The sequence below is a fragment of the Aquarana catesbeiana genome, linkage group LG05 (assembly GCF_042186555.1).
Source record: "Aquarana catesbeiana isolate 2022-GZ linkage group LG05, ASM4218655v1, whole genome shotgun sequence".
Lineage (NCBI taxonomy): Eukaryota > Metazoa > Chordata > Amphibia > Anura > Ranidae > Aquarana > Aquarana catesbeiana.
Window position 1 is genome coordinate 599,406,555 of NC_133328.1, and position 21,904 is coordinate 599,428,458.

The 21,904-nt window shown below is 42.4% G+C and overlaps 1 protein-coding gene across 1 annotated transcript in view; it reads right to left on the minus strand.

Annotated features, from left to right (window-relative positions):
• Positions 1–21,904, minus strand: part of EIF3H (eukaryotic translation initiation factor 3 subunit H) — a 209,007-nt gene that overhangs the window by 131,954 nt on the left and 55,149 nt on the right. The window contains exon 2 of the mRNA XM_073632173.1: positions 21,536–21,692. Within this exon, the coding sequence (XP_073488274.1) occupies positions 21,536–21,692 (157 nt within the window). The remainder of the gene's footprint in view (positions 1–21,535; positions 21,693–21,904) is intronic.

Here is a 21,904-nt window from a genome sequence, read left to right on the forward strand (position 1 = left end):
TCTTAAGTCACAGTACGTGACTCAGGCTCCTTAATCATTCTGACTGGAACAAACAAATGCAGTCCAACAGATGGGTGAGCAACACAGCAAACAAACCCCAACAGGCCCACGTAACAAAAAACAGCTTGTAGCACCTTACGCCCAAAACTGGTATCAGAAGAGGACTAAACATTCACCTGGTAGAACAGAAGCCGAGTTGGCAGTCCTGCAAATCTGGAAGCAGGGAAACTCCTGAGGGAAATCCTCAGGAAGCACAAACTGGGAATCAGATTGCCTTAAACGCAGACGCTAGGAGGTAAACTCTCATAGTGCACACTATGTCTATTCAGTGTCCTTTGGATGATGCAGAGCTGGATATAATAAAAATAAACAAAGATTATGTACTGGTTAGGGTGGAAGGTACCCTCCTTTAGGAGGAAGGAAGCCTCAGGCTTTAAAACTACTTAATCCTTGCGCAACACAAAGAATGGTTCCTTACAGGATAAGGCCGCCAACTCAGAGACCTTCCCTGCAAAAGGTGACAACAACAACAAAAGCCAAGTACTATAAAGGCAAAAGGAATATCCCTAAGGTTGATAAAAAAAAAAATATGAGCCGAGAGAACCTAATTAAGGTCCCAAGGGGGTCACAGGAGAGCACATGAGGAGAGATCTCAAATCCCAAATGTCTATCAAGGCCAGAAATTCCACCAGAGGGAGAGACAATGACCAATCTTGCATGTCCCATGCAAAACGTTTGAGCCCATAGCAGCTAGTTGAGTCTTCAGCTCCAAAATGGGCCAAACTCCTCAATTTGGTTTGGGAACTGTAAAAAGGTTTAGGTAGAAACTTTGAAAACATTCCTTTGTTGGTACTGGGCTAATGACCCCTTGGGACAAGAGCTGCTGGACAGCAGCAAGCAGACCTGCCTGCTATGACGGGACGGACACATTTGAAAGCATGAAGCAAGAAAGTGGAAGAATGCAAAACATGAAGTTTTTAAGGCCCTGGAACACAGGAATCTGAGATTTCAGTACCAGAAGGCTGACAGTGTCCAACCACCACACACTCACACAAATGGGGAGCCTCATTACTAGGAAGAGGTCTTGGAACTAATCTTGGCTGGTTTGGAAGGCCATGCCTGCTTAGGAAAGTACATTCCAGCCTTCACTTTGGAAAAACGGAGCAGGATAAAAAGGAACCCTTCCTGAACGCAGGGCTAGAGGTCCTACCAGTAGAGGCACAAGACATAAGGAAATGATTCTGGATGGCTACACTTCCAAAAATCCTTTTATTGAAGCTTCATATGACAAGTGATTGACAGATGGAGTAGGGGACAAAGAGGTAGACGCGTTTCGCGCAAATGTTAGCACTTAGTCATTTTTTTGGGAAGTGGTGGTTGGGGGGGGGGTAACTGCCCAAGAGGTTTCTTATATGGGAGCTTAGATGACCAGCATGTACGATCCTACGCATGTGGATGGAGTAAAGACTCATCCTGGAGATTTGATGAAGTGCATCCAACTCAGCCATTCATGCAATAGTACAAGGCCATCTGTAAAATATCCGACTGTGGACAGAGGGATTTATTAGGATGGAACTAGGATCAAATTGATCAACTTCCCACGAATGGACTTCTTGGAAAATGTGTTTGATCAGCGCTGCAGCCAATTAGCTGCAGCATTGATCAGTGTATTCTAACAATGGAGGAATCCCACTGTCAAAACACAATAGTGAAGCGGGGGGGCAGGATTCCGCCCATCCACCTCACTTGTGTCGATGGGGGAATCTAAATAGTGGTGAACGTACGGTCAACTTTATTGTGCAGGAGGCAATTGTCTAGCAGTCTACCATAGAAACAACGGCAGATTCCATGGAAAGGCATGTCAAGGAAAAGAACTTTAAAGAAGGCCTTAACCTGAGCTGGGCCTAGAGCAGAATCCAGAGCATGGCAGCAACATTACAGGACAGCCAGGTACAGTTCTCAAAGTCTCTTCCAAGAAGTCAAGTGATCCAGAAGTTGCCTTAGGGGCCACAGTTGCTATGGATCTTGAGATGTCCCTGCAGCCTTATTTATTGCTAGTGTCCTTTACTATCTCCTGAAGGTAACTGCATATAAACCAGTTGCGATGATTAAAGAGCCTGGGCTCCATACTGTACGATTACAAAACTGTCTTTTTGCCTTTTAGTAATTACTGTTGTCACCTTGTTTTCATCCCTTTTCCCCACCACTTCCTGTCTAGATGGCCTAATATGGTGACCACAGTAAAAATGTGCAAATGTTTTATTAAAGCAAACCTTTCCAAAAAGAAACATAAGGCTGCCATTGTTGAATTGCTTTAAGAAATGCTAGTTGCCTGGTTAGAATGATGCTCTAATGGCGATATTTTCAAAGCCCAGGAACAAGTCTGAAGGTCAGGAAAGCCAGAAGAAAGTCAAACGTCCCTACCTATATCAAGGGTTAGCATGACAACCAGGTGAACAGAGTGATCATCACTGGTAGCCTGCAAATTTTAAGCATGACAAGTTTCCTTTTACAGTTCTCCAACTGGCTTTATTCCAATACTCTTTAAATGAAACCTACCAGGATGAAAATATACTCGCTACCATTGCTGACTTCCTAAGTAAACTGCAGGCTGTCTGACATCAGTCCTTTCTGTGTCAGGCCTAAACCAAGCATGTGGCAAAGAGCTCAATCTGCATACTCAGTCAGCAGGGCAGTCCATGACTTGAAATTAGCAATGATGGACCCTCGTTTTTCGCTCATTAATCGTAGGCGTCAAATGACATACAAACACAAACAGTCCTAAATGTAAAGATTTGTGATACCCATGTTACCACAGTGCACCTTCTCCAGCAATTAGGATTTTCAATATCTAGGCCAAGTATTTAAACTGCGGTAAAGTGCTTACTTTCTTTTGCACAGCAATAGTAATATTACAGAACCTTTTTATACAAAAGGAGCATTAAATAGGTACAGGAGGACCCATAACCAGCAAGAGGTTGCAAGCAACTGCATGACATCTCTCGTCTGACTGAGGCTCCAGTATATCGATCAGCAGAGCTGAACCTCCAGAGCGATTGACTTGCTTTTATTACTATGGCAATTAGAAAAGCAGAGCAACACCTTTTATTGGAGATGCAATAAAGTGAAGGCGCTCGGCCATGTAAGAGTCTCACCATGAACTAATGGCATAGCGTGCAGCCATTGTCACATGGCTCAGAGCCCTTGCTTTATTGTTATTCCAATACATGCTTGCCCATTGTGACGGAGGCTTTACACATCGCATGTCCCTCTAATATGTAGCGGCCTGTACCTAATGCTACATACAGCCAATCCAAACTGATCTCTTCAAACTGCTGGAAGTCGTACAGATTTCAACAGATTACTACATACACATCATCTATCGCTGTGTCACTACTATGAAATTTCCTCACAGCACCAGGTTCAAATTTGCCCTAAAGAATAAGGTTATCTGGATGTGTGAATAAGATTGGCAATTGCGGGAAAGAATATCAACCTTTATGCATTTACAATAGCTCTTGTAGTGGTAAAAGAGTAAGTGTTAAGAGATTCAGGCGCTTCGTAATCTAAGACTAGGGTGTCAAATTCATTTTCATTGAGGGCCACATCAGCAGTATAGTTGTCCTCAAAGGGCTGGTTGTGTTTGGAGCGCGTCACGTGCAGGGTCCAGGAGCGCGTCACGTGCAGGGTCCAGGAGCGCGTCACGTGCAGGGTGCAGAGTCCAGGAGTGCGTTACGTACAGAGTTCAGAAATGTTTTATGTACATGAGTGTGGGGTTCAGGAGTGCACTAAGAGTGCAGTCTTTAGGGGGTGTGCTAATGCACAGTGTGCAAACCCCCCTCAAACCTTCCTCGCATCTCCCTCTCCTACATGGCCTAGCTCTAGTACCTCCCCATTTAGGCAGCTCTTACCCATGTATTTGGTTCTAATATCTCCCTGCATAGGCGGCTCTGCTTCACCTTGCAGGTAAATTGTTCTCTCTCAGATTCAGGAGATCTGTCTGTGCCGTGCCATGAGTGCCTGCAGTGATCTATTAGAACTGGGGAGTCAATGAGAGCAAAACTGTTCCTTGTAAACACAGAAGGCATCAGTGTTTACAAGTGACAGCAGGGAGCAGGGTGAGAGATAGAGGTGGTGGAATGAATTTCCGCCATGCTCCGACTGCAAAACTGGGTCTAAGAGCCACATGACAAGGCCTGGTGGGCTGGATTTAGCCTGCGAGCCTTGTGTTTCACATACGTGATCTAAAACAAGGTTAACACATTTACTTAAAGCATATTTATGGTCAAAATGTAAGGGACGTTTCACACCAGGAGCCCTCAGTAAGTGCCTATTCTAAATCATTGTACGCAATCAAAGGGCACATAGTGACACCTACTCATAGGGTGGGTCCATGGCATCCTCCATTTCCAAGACTTCCTCAGTCTTTTAGATTGAATGACACCTAAGACTAAATGACATCTATGAGGTCCAAACGTTAAGGGAAGCAGCACTGAGAGAGCAGGAGCCAGCAGCACTGAACGTTGTAAACAGCAGGTACTGTGGTAAGAATTTTAACAAAATGTTTACAGGGGAATGCTTATTTTATTGTGCTCAATTTATTTAAATGTTATTAAACCCACAACAGTAAAATCAGTATGTATATGCAGTAAAGTATGCTTGTTATACTCACTGTGGAACCTAAGGGGTTAATCCTCTGCATTGTGTAAAAAGGCTGTTTGATCCTGTCTTCTCCGATTCTCTCCTTCAATTGTCCTGACAGAACAGAGGCTAGGGGACAAGCCGCACATGCTCAGTTTGGTGTGCATTGCTAGAGAGTTGTTTTTTGTCTTGGGAGAGTGCGTGTGATCAGCACAGGGCCAATCAGCACTGTCCAGAGAGAGGGTCAGAGGTCCTGCAGCCTCATAGGACAGTCAGACCAGAACGAAAACTCCTCCTACAAGCTTTACCAGACACTGATAGTCACAAAACTGCGATATACTGCAGATGAGAAAAAGTATTTAGCAGTTTCCATTTATTAAAATGATTGCATTTCCATGTTGTGTACTGTGGGAGACCAGATATAGAGAATGTGGGGTTCTGGGTGGAGAAGTAAAATTTCCGGGAAATTTTGAAGCTCGGAAAAAAACAACAACTTCTTTTCCCTTTTTTGGGGGGGAAAATGAAATTTTCGGAAAAATTGAAAAAAATGCTACATTAGCACTTTGTCTTTTTAAGATTGAAAGTCATTCTGTTACTTTAGGAACATAAAATATGACTATGGACAATTTGACTTGGCATAAAATTATCACAACTAGCATATTAAAAATAAAGTGTAGCCAAACAATTCTCACAAACAGAATTTACTTTTTTATAATATTTATTTGTAACAAAGGGAGCAACAATCTCCTTAACTGCTCACTAGTTTATGTGGAACAGTCAAAAAGTCTCCTCAAATCAAAAAAGTAACAATTTTTCATATTTCCTCTCCACAGTATTACATAAAAATAAAAACCCCATTCTCATAAAAAGAATTGAAGATGGGGGAAGCGTTAAAGCGGAGCTCCACCCAAAAATGGAACTTCCACTTTAAGCACTCCTCGCCCCCTTACATGCCACATTTGGCATGTCATTTTTTTTGGGCAGGGAGTGGGGGCTTCCTGTCGCACTTCCTCCTTCGGCCCCTCCCTCTAAGCGATCTCCTGGGACACGCGACAGGTCCCAGGAGATCGCCTGTCCACTCCGGGAGCACAGCGCGACTCGCGCATGCGCCACGCGTGCCCGGCCGTGAAGCCGAAAGCTGTAACGGCCGGGTGCCCAGAGAGGCAATGGAGGCACCAGCAGAGAGGAGGGGGAGAGGAGCGACGCTCCGTTCGGCCGCATCAATGGACCGTGGAACCGGTAAGTGTCTGTTTATTAAAAGTCAGCAACTAAACTTTTTGTAGCTGCTGACTTAATAAACATAAAAAGCCTGGAACTCCGCTTTAAGAAGAGAGTGGGACTAAGTTTCAATGGACACTTAATCAGAATTATTTTCTGAGCGGAAATTGTCAGTATCCGTCTCTGCTTCTGCAGCTACTTTTTTGTCCGTCATCAATTAGGAACTTCTAAAAACTTAAAGGTTTGACCGAACCGGTTCTTGTTACTAGCAGCACAGCACCTCCTAAAGGAAGAAATGCATACTCTTCTTGCATTGGAGGGTTCAGTTTGTTACCTAGGACTTGCTTGTCCTCACTCAGAAATTGCACTGACTCAGTGAACAGAAATTAGAATAATCTGATATCAGACATTTTTTTTAGAAATGATTTGGAAAATTTGAACATCCTGTATTAAAATATTTTATTCATCATGTTAAAATAAAATATTCCACAATTTTTTTTTCTTTACAATTTTTCCAATTTTTTGGAAAAAAACAAAAAAGCCTTCAGGTAAAAAACGGAAACAAAAAAAAAAAAAAAATTTTTTCTGGGCCTTCACATCTCTAGTCCTGGGTTTAGGAACTAAAAAAAAAAAAAAAAAAAAAAAAAGAAAAGGTTTAATACTACTTTAACACCAGCAGCTACCAAAAACTGAAGTTTTAGGTGGCCTGACCTTGTAAGAAAAGTGTACATCAAGTTTCCTGGATAAGGGGAACAGAGCAGAACAAGAGTCATGAAGCACAATACAAAAATGTATTTGGCAAAGACAACACGCCTTGGCTTCTTCTGAGCTTCATATAAAAACATGTGGCCAGAAAGACCTGACAAAAATGACATTCATCTGCACTAATCCACATCTTTTTTCATAATTCCAGCAAAGAAAGGACAGTCTTTTTAGGCTCACTTAATAAATCACATAGCACGCTGGTGACGGCCAAGGGTTCTTCTTTTATTGTTGGTGACTGGGGGGGGGGGGGAAGATGAGGCTGTCTGCATCATGTTTCTCAAGGTGTGGTCTCCGCAGAACGCAATGAGTCCAGCATGCATCGCTCTCACTACACTCATCCAGACTGACACGGGGTCTTTTCTTTAACACTTTTCATACCTGACATGTCAGATCAGCACAAGATATTCACACCTGCCTGCAATCCTAACGACAATCGCATGCGGGAGGATTTGTCTGATCCTGGCTGTTGGAATACATTTGGTAATAGTAGATGTTAGGCAACGGTTACATGTAGCTCTCGCTCCTTGGCCTAGCATGCTTTGCATAGCCACATACAACCATAAAGCAGATCTACTGTATAATCTTCATCCTGTCCTCTCTAGCAGGATTCACGGACCTGAGATAAGCATGTATTGCAGAAGTTTAGTTTAGACTTTTCACACTTTACTGCCTTCATGCTCGTTTCCGGTTCAAAAAAAAATAAAGCTCCCAGAACTGTATGTTACAGATTTACTTTAAAGAGGAGTTCCGCCATAATTTACATCAGTGGCGGTAATCATTACCGATCGCTTCCCCATTAGGTTTCGGATCTTTTATTTATTTTTTTCCCATCTTCTACCTTTTGTTGCAGAAAAACGCAGCACTTCCATCCACAGCGAGGTAAGTCATTTCCCTTTTCCCATAGGCTCCTGGGATAGGCTCCCAAGAGTCAATGGGCATCCACCGCTGCTAGCAACGTATTATTTCCAAAGCCGCGCTTTGTACACAATACACATGTGTGAGATCGGGAGGTGCATGCTGGGTAGCCAGCTACACCTAATCTTGGAAGAAGGACCCAGCGGGCTTCAGATACCCACAATCAGGATGGCTGCTTGCTGGATCAGGAGTTCAAAGTAAGTCCCAAGACATGCACAAAGACCGGAAACTATATTATATACAGCGCATGCCAATTTTTAATGTATAAGCATTGATTGATTGTCACTGGGGTTATTTAAAAAAAAAAAAAAGTCCAGAACTCCACTTCAAAGCTAAACTCTGGGCAGTCAGAAAAAAAAAAAAACATCCAGGGCTTGAAAAATCCCAGGCGCCAGGTCGCCGTGGTGACTAGAAATTGGATCCTGGCAACTGGGCTGGCTTTTGTCAGCCCATACAAATTGTGCATTCCTGCAACAGTGAATCGCCCGATGCCCAGAACATGCAAGTTCCAAGCGCAGGTATTTTTTTTTCCTACATTTAATCCTGCTGCGGGTAACCAGCAGGGCTCACTTGTCAGGTGAAAGCATTCAGGCGGCTTCGCTGCCACCCGATTGCTTCCACACACGCGAGTGTCCCATATGTGATGTAAAAAAAAAAAAGTTAAGTAAAAACAAAATTTTAAAAAAATTACACCCAAACAAAATTATAAATAAAGAATTTAAGAAAAAAAAAGTACTCACTTGGGAGGCTGTATCTGGGGGGGCTCCCTGGTTAAAAGGAGGTTCCTGATTTCGATATGCTCCCCTTCTGCAGACCCCCACAACCTCTGGCCAGGGTTGTAGGGAACAGGCCCTTGTCCTCCCATGTTAAGGGCATGTGGCCTGGTATGGTTCAGTGGGGGGGGTCGCTCGCTCGATTATCTATTATTGCTGCCATTTTTTTTTTTTAACATTCAGAGTCAGATTTTCCCTGGATCAACTTTACCTATAAATGTCAGTACCCAGTTAAATTCTGTACATTTGGGAAAGAATCCAGGCCTTTTTGAAGCAATCTACTGAGCTGGCCAGAACCACCTCTGGAGGGAGTCTATTCCACATTTTCACAGCTCTTAATGTAAAGAAACCTTTCCGTATTTGGAGATGAAATCTTTTTTCCTCTAGACTTAAAGTGTGCCCTCTTGTCCTCTGTGATGACCTTAAAGAGAAAAACTCAACACTATATGGACCCCTTATGTATTTGTACATGTTGATCATATCCCCCCTTAATCTCCTCTTCTCAAGAGAGAATAAATTCAGTTCCTCTAATCTTTCCTCATAGCTGAGCTCCTCCATGCCTCTTATCAGTTTGGTTGCCTTCTCTGTACTTTCTCTAGTTTTCCAATATCCTTTTTGAGAACCAGTGCCCAAAACTGAACTGAATATTCCAGATGAGGTCTTACTAATGAATTGTACAGGGGCAAAGTTCTCTCTCTCTCTGGAGTCCATACCTCTCTTAATACAAGAAAGGACTTTGCTCGCTTTGGAAACCACAGTTTGGCATTGCACATTATTGAGCTATTATTATATTATTAAGCTAATCTACTAAAACCCCCAGATCCTTCACCATTGATTGCCCCAGTTGTACTCCCCCTAGTATGTATGATGCATGCATATTCTCAGCCCCCAAGTGCATAACTTTACATTTATCAACATTAAACCTCATTTGACACTTAGCTGCCCAATTAGACAGTGCATTGAGGTCGGCTTGTAATTCGACTCATCGGTTGTTAGGGACGCGGTGGCTGGCTTCCCGGCCTGCTCCTCAATGACCAGCCATTCAGTTTGTTAAGGAGAGATAAAAAAAAAAAAAAAAACGCATGAAAACCTCCAAGATGACCACTGCCTTGCTAAAGAAGCTGAGGGTAAAGGTGATGGACTGGCCAAGCATGTCTCCAGACTTAAACCTTATTGAGCATCTGTGGGGTATCCTCAAACGGAAGGTGGAGGAGAGCAAAGTAACATCCACCAGCTCTGTGATGTCATCATGGAGGAGGGGAAGAGGACTCCAGAGGCAACCTGTGAAGCTCTGGTGAACTCCATGCCCAAGAGGGTTAAGGCAGTGCTAAAAAATAATGGTGGCCACACAAAATATTGACACTTTGGGCCCAATTTGGACATTTTCACTTAGGGGTGTACTCACTTTTGTTGCCAGCGGTTTAGACATTAATGGCTGTGTGTTGAGTTATTTTGAGGGGACAGCAAATTTACACTGTTATATAAGCTGTACACTCACTACTTTACATTGTAGACAAGTGTCATTTCTTCAGTGTTGTCACATGAAAAGATAGAATATAATATTAACAGAAACGTGAGGGGTGTACTCACTTTTGTGAGATACTGTATGTCCAAGAATTCAGACATCACAACTTCCCAAATGAAATCTTTCTAAATTGGCAAGACACTATGGGAATTTAAAGAGGTAATAACTTCAAGGACCTTCCAATGTAAGGCAAACCAAAAAAATCAGCAATAGGCCTGTGTTAGGTGGTCAGAGTGATTACAAATAGATCTTAGTGGACTTGCACATTAAGCAAGCCAGAGAGCGTATGTAAAAAAAAAAAAAGGTGAGATATGCGATGGCCGTTCACAATTCGGGGCTGTGAAGAGCTCGCTCCTCGAAGAGATTACACAACACAGATACAGGTGAAAACCTCTTTACTGGATGTTGCAGATGAGATGTATGCGGCAACACAAACAGGCTTATGATGAATGAGCATAGGAGGAAAAACCCTGCTGTGACCATATTGTCAGCACATCAGATAATCCTCTCAGTGCTTCAAAGACGACAGGCCCGTCTACAGCGTGTAAAAAATGTGCAGCCAGGGCCGCCAGATAAAGGGCCATCCCTGGCCTGACAAGGGGAGACAGCGGCAGCTCCTCTGAACCTGCGATAAGCCAGTTAAAGCTCAGATTCATTACCTGAGCGCTGATTAATGGAGCTGAACAGGGGGCAGGATGGAAGGCGACATTCCACTTAAATAGTTAACGCCGTAATTTACAATGGGGCTGAGCGGAAAATATAGCTTTCAATACCCCGTGGCCGTGAATCAACAATAAAAGCATTACAATTCATCAAGAAAACACATGAATTCCATCCATACACATGCAGGGCTCTCTCCGCCGCCGTGTGAATGCCGCCAATACACGGGGATCCCGAAATCTCCCCATATACAATGTCTTCAGCCACCACCTTAGATTTTTATCTGCTCCAGTTATAGGGATTTAACCAATAATAAAATTAAAGGGCAGCTCCTCCTTAAGCCCCATACACACTATTAGATTTTCTGCAGATTTTTGTCTTCAGATTTACCAAGGGCCTGCCTGATTGCATACGAATTGAAACTTTGATTGGCCTCCATATTATAAGGTTTTGGTAAATCTGAAGACAAAAATCTGCAGAAAATCTAATCGTGTGTATGGGGCTTTAGTTTAATTTTTTTAATAAAAATACAACTACACAAGACTTTTTTACTTTAGTGAAAATATCCTCATTAGCGGAATCTGCAGCCAGCTATGAATTTTTTAAACTGTCTTTAAACCTCATCAGTAAAATCTCACATAAGCTTTAATAAGTTTATACAATTTTGACGTTTGGAATCTTTTTCTATATACAGCTTTTATTAAAATACTTGATGATGCTGTCATTAAGAGTATTGTACATGCATAGTCCAAATCAGCCCTGATGTGCAGCAGAGGCTGGAGCGTATGCATATAGACAGGAAGCGGGTGAAAGAGGCTGCAAGTGACCAGCAGTGCTGAGGCTCCATTCACATTTGGCATTTTGGGATCTCCAGTGGAATCGCAAAATTGCACTTAAATTGTACTGTGTACTCTGCAGCCTGGCGTCCATCGTACGCTCATCTTGGTTTAACTGCCTCTTTTGTTCTTTGAACATGGAATCACTCCAATCGAATTAAAACATATGTATACATACTCAACTCTCAACCCCTGATGAAGGTATCAAAATACTGGAAACGCGTCGGGTTTTGGGGTACATCACCCTTCGGAGAGTACGTATGTTATTGTGCATTTCATTTTTTGTATTTGTGTTCTGTTTTTTGTTTGATGGATTTTTGTGATGTGTAGACGTTATACGTCTTTTTTATCTTTTACCATTTAATTAAAGGATACTTTTTTATACTTTACAGTTGGTGGTCTTTCAAAGACCCATTCAGGGGGTATTTCTTTTTGTTCAAATTGCACTGTAATCACAAAAAAACATGTTCAGGTGTCATTCATTTTCAATGACATCTAAAAACGCGGTGTGGTTTTGCTGTGACTATCATGCATAAATCCTGCGCAAACTGCAATGCGAGGACCTTGTCATCCAATAGAAGCTTCAACTCCTATTTTGGGTGACAAGTGTGTTGCAGTTTGGTGCAATAACTGTGGCATTAATTGTGGTGTTTTTGGTGGCATTAAAAATGAATGGCACCCAAACATGCATTTTGCGATATATCAGTGCGATTTGAGATCATGGGCAGAATAGCAGAGAATCTGCCCGAGATCCCAATACATCAAATGTGAATGGAGCCCAATATGCAACAAAAAATATTTATGACACACAGGGCTTTAGCAAACTCTTATCTAGTTGGAATTTAGATCTCCTTTAAGGCGGTAGTAAAGTCCGCTTTATAAATTTTTACCTGCAGGTAAGCCTATAGTAAGGCTTACCTGCAGGTAAAATGACTATGTCCTAAATGTGCGCCGTTTAGGAGATATTTACCCTGCGACATCTAAGGTGCATGCGGTAAACGAGGGCTCCCGGGCGCACGTGACGTCATTGTGGCTCCAGACACTCACACGGCCGGAGTCTGCCAACCTGGAAGATAGGCCAGCTGAAGATAGAAGTCCTCTCAGCGGTGACAGGGCGCCTCTGGAAGGCTTCGTTCTAAGGCAAGTATTTCCTAATCTGCTAGTGTGTGTGATACATACTAGCACATTATGCTATTATTTTGCAGGGGAATGTTTTTTGGATTTTATTGCAGCGGTTTACTACCACTTTAAAGTGTTCGTTCACTTTAACCAAAAAACTGTCTATGCAGCCAGGGGCACCTGTATATAAAAAAAAGCTCTGACCAATGTTGCTATAGGTGTAGGCCAGGGATATGCAATTAGCGGACCTCCAGCTGTTGCAAAACTACAAGTCCCATCATGCCTCTGCCTCTGGGTGTCATGCTTGTGGCTGTCAGAATCTTGCTATGCCTCATGGGACTTGTAGTTCTGCAACAGCTGCAGGACCGCTAATTGCATATCCCTGGTGTAGGCCATTTACCTGCTCTCTGAAGCCTGACCAAAAAACTCCCAGAGGTCACATCCTCCCATTTTGAGTTGTTGCTAAGACACCCCCAGCTGATTCAAACCCACTCGCATGTGATCTCTCCCCTACTATCATAGTAGCCGCAATTCAGAGTCACAGAGCTCAGCAATGCGGTGGAGGAGCTTGGAATGCACTTGTGCATTACAATCAAGCTACGGTGGCTTTAGCGGCCACTTTTTCCCAGCACTCACAGACATCTATAAATGCTCCAGCAAGGAAACTCGCGGGAAAGTGAAAATAATGAATATTGGCAAAAAAGGAGTTTAACCCTGAACTCCAGTCTTCCCTTCAGGCTTGCAAAGTTGGGCAGGATCTCTTTCTGTACGGAAAATTTCCTTTCTCGGATTACACTGCACACTGTTCTGCTCACAGTGTGCACTAGAAGATGCCCCTGACCTGTCCCTTTCAATATTTAGATTTCAGTTCCTTTGATTAAGGAGGCTCAGCATCACCAGTGGGCTTTACTTACTGCAGTTCCACTGTTTGAATCAGGGTTGAGCGTTATTTTGGGGGGGGGGGGTGCTATGTTTTCAAAATGCTATGTACTGCACCCTGCTGGCCACTCCCACCAGCCATGACCTGCCTGCACTGCATAGAGAAACACAGAGACCCAGCGATGTCAGAGTGTTTAAAATACAGTATGTAATGAAAATGGTAAGGTTCCACCTATATATTTTATTAGCATGTCAATAAGTAGGAGGGTAGGAACCAGGAGACTCAAAATAAGCAGAATAAACTTGAGCTTTCAAAACAGAATAAGTAAATGGCACCCCCCATTATAAATGTTACACAATACATGATTCGTGACATGACGATCGTATGATTCAGGGAAATCCTTGAGCCCACTACAGCACAAGACTGATACATTGAACAAATCACAATGCTCTCACCTTGAAGAATGTTGTGTGTTTTTTTTTTTTCTTCAAGATGAAGAAAATGATCATTCACAAAAGTAACTCCACACATAATGTAAGCAAAGGGCAAGGTGGGTTAATACAGGAGTAACTTATTTCAAAACTATGCAGAATCATTATTGGGAAAGCTGATGGAGAAAGCAGCAAATTTGCCAGAAAAAAGAAAAATGGTTCAATGGTCTCCCTTCACAGACTCTTAATAAATAGATGATAGGACAGCAAACATTGGACAACACTGCCCTCCAGTGGTCACTCCGAAAGAGCAGCTGGTTGGAAAATATCCCAGAATGGCTGGGCAAATCTATACCTATTTGGGGGGAAAAAAACCCCAAAACAAAAAACGAGTGCAAAAATAAATCTACAGTAAATATTTATTAAGTTACATTTCTTGTATTTAAGTCTTCCTCTCTCATATATATGCGAGAGCCTACCTGACAGGGTTGCCAACCTCCCGCAGCATTTTTTTTACTAACAAAACAGAGAATTTACTGGCAACCTGAGAAATTACAAAACTCCTATTGAAAACTAACACAGTGAATATTTGAACAGTATAAACATGATATGGAAACACTGACAATACCTAGAACAAAGTAATTTGCTTGATTTACACTTAAAAAGTCAACACAGCATGAAATGATCAGCCCCTGATATTTACTAGCAGTTGTAAAAAAAAAAAATCTGATTTTTTTACAAACTGTCAGTTAATTTACTGGCAGTTGGCAACCCTGCTACCTGCTCTTTATTACCCCAATCCTGTACAATCACTGAGTCTTGCTGGTTGTACATTTGTATGTTACTCCAAATTTCGAACATTTACCGAGGTCTTGGTCATTAGATCATACAGAACTTTAAAACATTTTGGATTGCTTCTCCCCCCCCCCCACCCTCCCCTCACTATAATCATCTCAGTTCTCTTCTGCACTCTCTCTGGTTTACACGGATGACAGACAACAAGCCTAAAGCAGCTGCATACAAACTGCAGCCAATGGCTGTGATGAGCGATTTTAGGCTGTACACGAGCTATAAACCAGCAGATCTGGACGCAGAGATGGCAGAGAGAACATAAAGGAATGATCTGCATGATTCTGTCCTCTGCTTTTTTTTTACCCTCCCATTTAGCACTGAAGTGAGGACACACTAGCAAAGCTCTCTGAAGATCAATCTGCATTCGGATCGCTGTTCAGAGAGCATGTCAGGCAGTGATGCGATGTTGTCTCGCCCTCCCCCCACCATCTTCTTTAGCCACCTGATATCCACACCAGCGCTCTGCAACTGTGTTCACTGCGTGAAGTTGCAAGGTGCTTGTGCAGTGGGCCAATTCATTGAATAGGTTGCGTTTGGCGGGTGCTACTTCCATGGAAAGTGAGAGGGGGTATAATTCTTTCCATGGCAGACAAGCCTCTGCAGATAAGAGTAGTGGTTGGGTGGTAATAAAAGCGTGGCTCAACCCCAGTGTTTTGCCCCCCCCCAACCTCACATGTAAATGAGCTTTAAAACCTTCAGTGCAGCTGAGGCGGCAGTAAAAACAGGCAGTTGAGCCACACAGTTTTACCACTCACAGCTGTACACATGCCACGGCAAAACAAACAGTAGGCCGCCTCTGGTAGGTGTTGCAACCACTGAAAGCGACTAATGCAGTTCTATGGTGTAGTGCTGCAACCGCACCATGGCGAGATAGTACAGCAATTCTAGGGTTAATGGGTAAGGTTCACCTTTAAAACATGTTACAGTCGTATTCAGGGTATAACATGTTCATGCAGAACCCCCTCTCCTCCTAACCCCCCCCCCTCTTCCCTGTGACAGCAGCGGGGGTTCCTCTTAGCAGCAGCCACTGTCACATTTTAATTGGCACGGCTATGCAGGGATAGATTTCTACTGAAAGCAGAAGAATCACCACAAGGGACACATCATACTAAATGTAAGCTATGTCTCTTGTGCTGATTTTTCTGATTTTAGATTGAGCTTAAAGAGGAGCTCCAGTCCTCGTCCAACAAAAAAATAAAAGTTTACACATCATCTACAAATACTGTTGCTGCTGATTTTCAATATTAGGGCCTTTTCCTGTCCAGGGCATTCAATGGCGTTCCCCAGGTGGATGACTTGCACCCGTTAACACATTTCACATACAAGAATAGGATACAAATTAATTCCTACAGTCTACGTCAAACACATAAAAAGAGAAAACAGCTAAATAGCTGCGCATCTTTCACACGCAAAAAAAAAAAAAAATAATAATAATCTTCAATTACCCAAACAGTTCAATAGAGCCCTAGTTTAGTGCATTCTTGAAAACCCCCCTAAGCAATCTTAATGGGAGAAAGCATGCTCTGTTGTGTGTGTATTAGATACATTTACCGCATTTGTAACTGACTAGACACATAATAAAACATTATTGGCTCTCATTACCAAGGAAGCAGATTGCCGCCGTCTAACACACATCCATTCAGCATTTCTAAATGCTTTTCACACTAGATATACCAGTCAATACCATTCAGTGGAAACCATAGGGACGCCGCCGGGGTGGCAATCCGAACCAATTAAAGGGTAACTATACCCGGCATCACTGAGCTCAGAGCTACTGCGACAAGGGATACAAAGTGCATGTGAGGGGCTCTGACATGACTGGGAGGGTCTTAGCAACTTACTAGCAACCAAGCATCTCTGGGAGCATTCCAGTCAGGCTTTGGAAGGCCTACACTTCTAGCAAGAGCAATATTTAGCTTTAGACAAAGCAGCACACTTTGTTTTTATTAACATCACCCCTTACCTGCATAGGCACTTTTCTGGTAAAGGAACTAACCCAGGGCTCGACAAATCCAAGGTGCCAGGTCGCCATGGTAAGCAACACAGATCAGACAGTGGTGATGTGCATATTTGCAGGGAGACAAATCAGCACATCCCTTGGTAAAACAGTACACAGTGCCGTTACATTAGGCACAGTTAACCCTTTGGCAGCCAGTGCCAGTGTATAGTATAATCAATGAGAACTATATTAGTGTCACTGGTAAAGTCAGTGTTGGATTGCTAGCCATACTATCACAGCTCCATTAGAAGCCACTGATCGCCGCCATTACTAGTATAAATAGAAGAAAGTTTAAAAATGCACACACACATATATACATATATATCTCTTTATCATAAAGATATATCTATACACACACACACCGTAATCTGTAGACGCTATAATTGTCATGCAAACCAATCCGTATACACTTATTGGGATTTTTTTTTTTTTTTTTTTACCAAAGATATGTAGCCGAATACATTTTTGCCTTAAAGCGGGGTTCCACCCAAATTTTGAACAATATCTGTATGTATTCTCTTCCTTGCCTAGATGCTGACATGCCGTTTAAAAAAATTTAAATCGCCGTAATTACCTTTTATTTTTCTATTCTTCTTTGCACTTCCTGGTTCTCCTCCCGTGGGAGTAGGCGTGTTTCTAGCCTCTCCCAGACTCCTGGGAGCTAGTCTCAGGCTTCCCAGGATGCCACTGAGCATGTGCGGGAACGAGCGGTGAATGCTGGGAGCACAGCATTCACCACATCCAGGAAATAAATGCTTGTGGGCTTCAAATGCCCACAATGAAGATGGAAACCGCCTGCAGTGAATAATATTTATTTATTTATTTATTTCTTTCAGGTACTTATATAGCGCCGTCAATTTACACAGCGCTTTACATATACATTGTACATTCACATCAGTCCCTACCCTCAAGGAGCTTACAATCTAAGGTCCCTAACTCACATTCATACATACTAGGGACAATTTAGACAGGATCCAATTAACCTACCAGCATGTCTTTGGAGTGTGGGAGGAAACCGGAGTACCCGGAGGAAACCCACGCAGGCACAGGGAGAACATGCAAACTCCAAGCAGGTAGTGTCGTGGTTGGGATTCGAACCAGTGACCCTTCTTACTGCTAGGCGAGAGTGCTACCACTACACCACTGTTATTCTTTCCGACGAAATCTGACACAGGCGGACATATTACACACAATATGTGAGTATGTAATGCTGAGAAGAAAAGTTTGTGAATGAACTCAAAAAAAAAAAAAAAACGATAGATAGGTGGACCCCCGCTTTAATTTAAAAAGAAACCTTTTTTTTATGGGATATGTAAAAAAAAAAAAAAATTGGACTTTCAACTTTTTTTTAGCTGACGCCTAGATTTAAAACAAATTTGTCAAGCCCTGAACCAACTCTTTTAGGATACGTTCACACTGGAACGCAGTGCGGGAGACCCACATTGTCGCGCAGCTTCCTGCACCGCATTTCCAAACACAACGCCCTTGCGATCTGCTGCGGGGGTCAGTTCAAGTTAGCGACACCCCAAACACAGGTCGCAAACGCATTGCGTTTGCCAGCACCTGCTCGCACATGGTAACAAAAGCACCATGCGATGTGGTCGCCGCATGTTTCAAAAAGTAGAGCATGCACTAATTTTGGTGCCGTGCAGTTTCATGATGAATGGGGCAGAAATCCATGTTCTAGTGTGAATGGGCCCCAAGACTATAGTATAAAAAATAGTATATATAGTATAAAAAAAACAGTTACAACATTTCAATAACTACAATTTTGCAGACTCCTTGTTGCTGCCCCCCTAGTGCTCTCTGGACTTTCAGTGAACATCCCACTCAAAGAGCTCTAAACTAACCAATACCTCCCTCTTTCCTTTTCCCTACACAGTCTGCCCCTGCAAGCCGGATTTCTATCTTCAGCCACTGTGCAGCAATAAGACGAAGATAGATTCTGGGTTATTTTCAGTTGCTGAACTGAAAAGAACAAACATGGAGCCGAATGATATTCATCTGTAGTTATTCCCCAACAAGGCTAATCACTTGTGGACAAATCAGACGAATCGCAATTCGATTCTCATCAGTATTCGCAGGAAAGTTTCCTATAAAATCACTTCTGAATATTGCAGCCAATACGGGCAAGCTGGCGAAAAAGGCCGATCGAGTTATCCAAACTTCTTCCAGTGGAAGGTTTTGGGTAAGACGACGCCCTCTAGATGAGCGGAAAGATAAAGCCCGGTGCAGCAATGCTGTAAACCACTTAAAAATTTTTAATCCATTCATCAAAAAACAAAGACTGTTTGCAGTAAGAGAAAAGGCTGTTTATCATTCTGTCACATCACACCGCGCAGCATGTACTGCAGTTTGCTCGAGGTAAATTGATTTACTCTTGTTAAATCCTGAGCAGCGGGGGTTTTTTTCTTCTTCTTCAAATCTGATTTTATCATTGTCTCCTTGGCTGCATTATTAACCCTTCAGGTTTATTACCCTCACCGCCTACCCAGCCTGGTTACAAAATGCGGCAAGACTTCTCACGCAGGACAGTGACAAGGAAAGCCGCGGGTGGAATGATAAGGAGATTAGGACTTCTCTCAGAAATCAAAACCCATTCAGTACTAAAGACAACAGTTTAAAGAACCCAAGACACAAACAAAATAGAAATTGCTAAATACAAATTAGGCAGCACTGTAATCTTCTCAGGCACTCTGACTACCTGTGATATTAGCCAATCCCAAATACAAATCAGCTAAATACATTTCAGATGCTAGTTTAAGACAAAAAAAAGGTGTGTAAAGTCCATTTCTTTAGAATGCAGACATAGCCTGGGAAGAAAAGCTCGTCACCTGCAAGCATATTGTAGAGAAGGACCTTTGCGTTCTGTGTGGAAACAGTGGCCTCTCTGCAGGAGCTCATTCTCCCTGCTGGTCGCAAATCCCTAGTTCTAACTTCAGAAAAGGTTATGTTGGATCTATGCAGAGAGACCACTGATTTCAAAGACAGCAAGGGTCCCTTTACAGCACGGGGGCTGAACCTGTGGGCCTCCAGCTGTTGCAGAACTACAAGCCCCATCATGCCTTTGGGTGTCATGCTTGTAACTATCAGCCTGGCAAAGCCTCATGGGTCTTGTAGTTCTGCAACAGCTGGAGGGCCACGGGTTCAGCACCCATGCTTTATAGTATGCTGGTAGTAGAGAGACTATTTTTTGTTTTAAAAAAAAAAAAATACCCTGCAACAGTTCTGTAATCCTCATATCTGGTTACATCTATCCATAACCTGGGTCCTAGCCTTATGCATCTAATTTTCTGTATGGGGTGGGTTTGGAGAACACGTACGCACACGTGTGTATATATTGTACTGTAATTGTGTTGCCCCCCCTATACATTGTAAAGCGCTGCGTAAACTGTTGGCGCTATATAAAATGGTGAATAATAAATATTATATATATATATATATATATTTATTTTTTTTTCTCCTTTTTTATATAGATTTGCTTTCTATTTTTGCTACTCTATACATCTGTACCTTATTTTTTGCATTTGTATACTCAGTTTTTGTTATTGAAAACTTCAATAAACCAATATTAACCACAGATCTCAATCACATTTTTTCTTTTTTTTTTTTTGGCTGCTGTGATTGAATTTTTTGTTAGAGGGTAGTTACATTCGTTCACCATGGTCCCACTATATGTAGGAATGTAGCCACCCTCTCTTGCGCTCGGAAATGGACTCAGCACTATTGACTATGGGATTTGTAGTGTGCATAGAACAGTGTTTTTCAACTCCAGTCCTCAAGTCGCCCCAACAGGTCATGTTTTCAGGATTTCCCTCAGATGAAACGGCTGTGGCAATTACTAAGGCAGTGAAACAGATCAAATCACCTGTGCAAATTAATGGGAAGCCTGAAAACATGACCTGTTGGGGCGCCTGGAGTTGAGAAACACTGGCATAAAGCAATGAACGTGACTAAAAATAATGAAAAACAGTTCTACAGACCCATTAAAGTAGTGGACGTACAGTATATAGATTATTTTTGGAGAATAATGTTATCATTTATTGACAAGACATGTAATTGAACTGGGCCTACCACATGGGTCATTTGGAATGTCAGTTGGAACCATGTTCAATAACACTGACCAATTAATATGAGAATTATTGTGAATTCCAACATCTAATATAACCATTTACATTTATTTTTAAGTAAAATAATATATAATAATAATTTCAATATCTTGTTTTGATGAACCTGGACACATTTAACTAATTTAAAGAATTTTTAGTGGTCTTAATCATAAAAACAAAACATATTATATTGCAGTTTATCAATTCTTTGATGTAGTGGCTGCATTAGCTTTTTTTAGGCTTTTTCCCCATTTGCCATTACAGTAACTTATTTTTCATCTTCCTTCAACAGACCAGTATACCTTTTTTTGAAGCTTCTCCAACCTGACCCCATGCTGAGCTGTCAGCTGCGGCATCGCTTTGTCGGAGGGTGCAGAGGACACGGGCTATGGGTGACATCACTTCCCATTCATTTCACAGCCGGTGCCGGCCGCGTCCTTCCGTCGCTGGGGATCGGGTCGGATCGGGTTCAAAAAAGGTATGTATACTAATTTTTTCTATACAGGGCTAGAGAGGTTAGTATTGGATCGTGGTGTTTAGAGATGCAGGGATTTTAGTTTTTGCATGGACTTCCATCTAAGCTTTGACAATAAAACCTAGATGCCGATTGGTTACTAAGCACAGTTGCACCAGATTCTGCGTGCTCTAGTTTTAGTAAATCTCCACCATAGTGAAAGTTTATAGTGTCTTTAGAAGAGGATGTTTATCAGGATGGTGCCTTAGGGTTATGAACTAGGTGTACATGTTGTAACGTGACCGTTCATGCTGGTGGCCTCCTTTGAAGTGGAAGTCACTTTTATCGGAGTGGTTACCTTCATCGAACTCTGCATCGTCTTCTGTGTGTTGTGGGAATGGAAAGCAGTTTGTGATTTCAAGCCGATCGTCGACCACAAGTCCAAGCAGAACGCCCTGCACCACTTCGCTTCCATGGCCCTCCTCCTGATAGTGCTTAATGATCTTCAATACCACCTGCCAGGAAACAAAGCGGGATATGCTTACAGCGCTCAGGAAGAAACACAATTAGCACCTAATAACAGATGAAAAACACACTTGAGTCATTTCCCCACACTGATCATTAATGGAGGAATCCACTGCTGGCTACCATTAATGATCAGTGGGATGAAAAGAATCAAATTACTCTAATGAAAAAACTTATAAAGTGATAAAAGTATAATGAGATA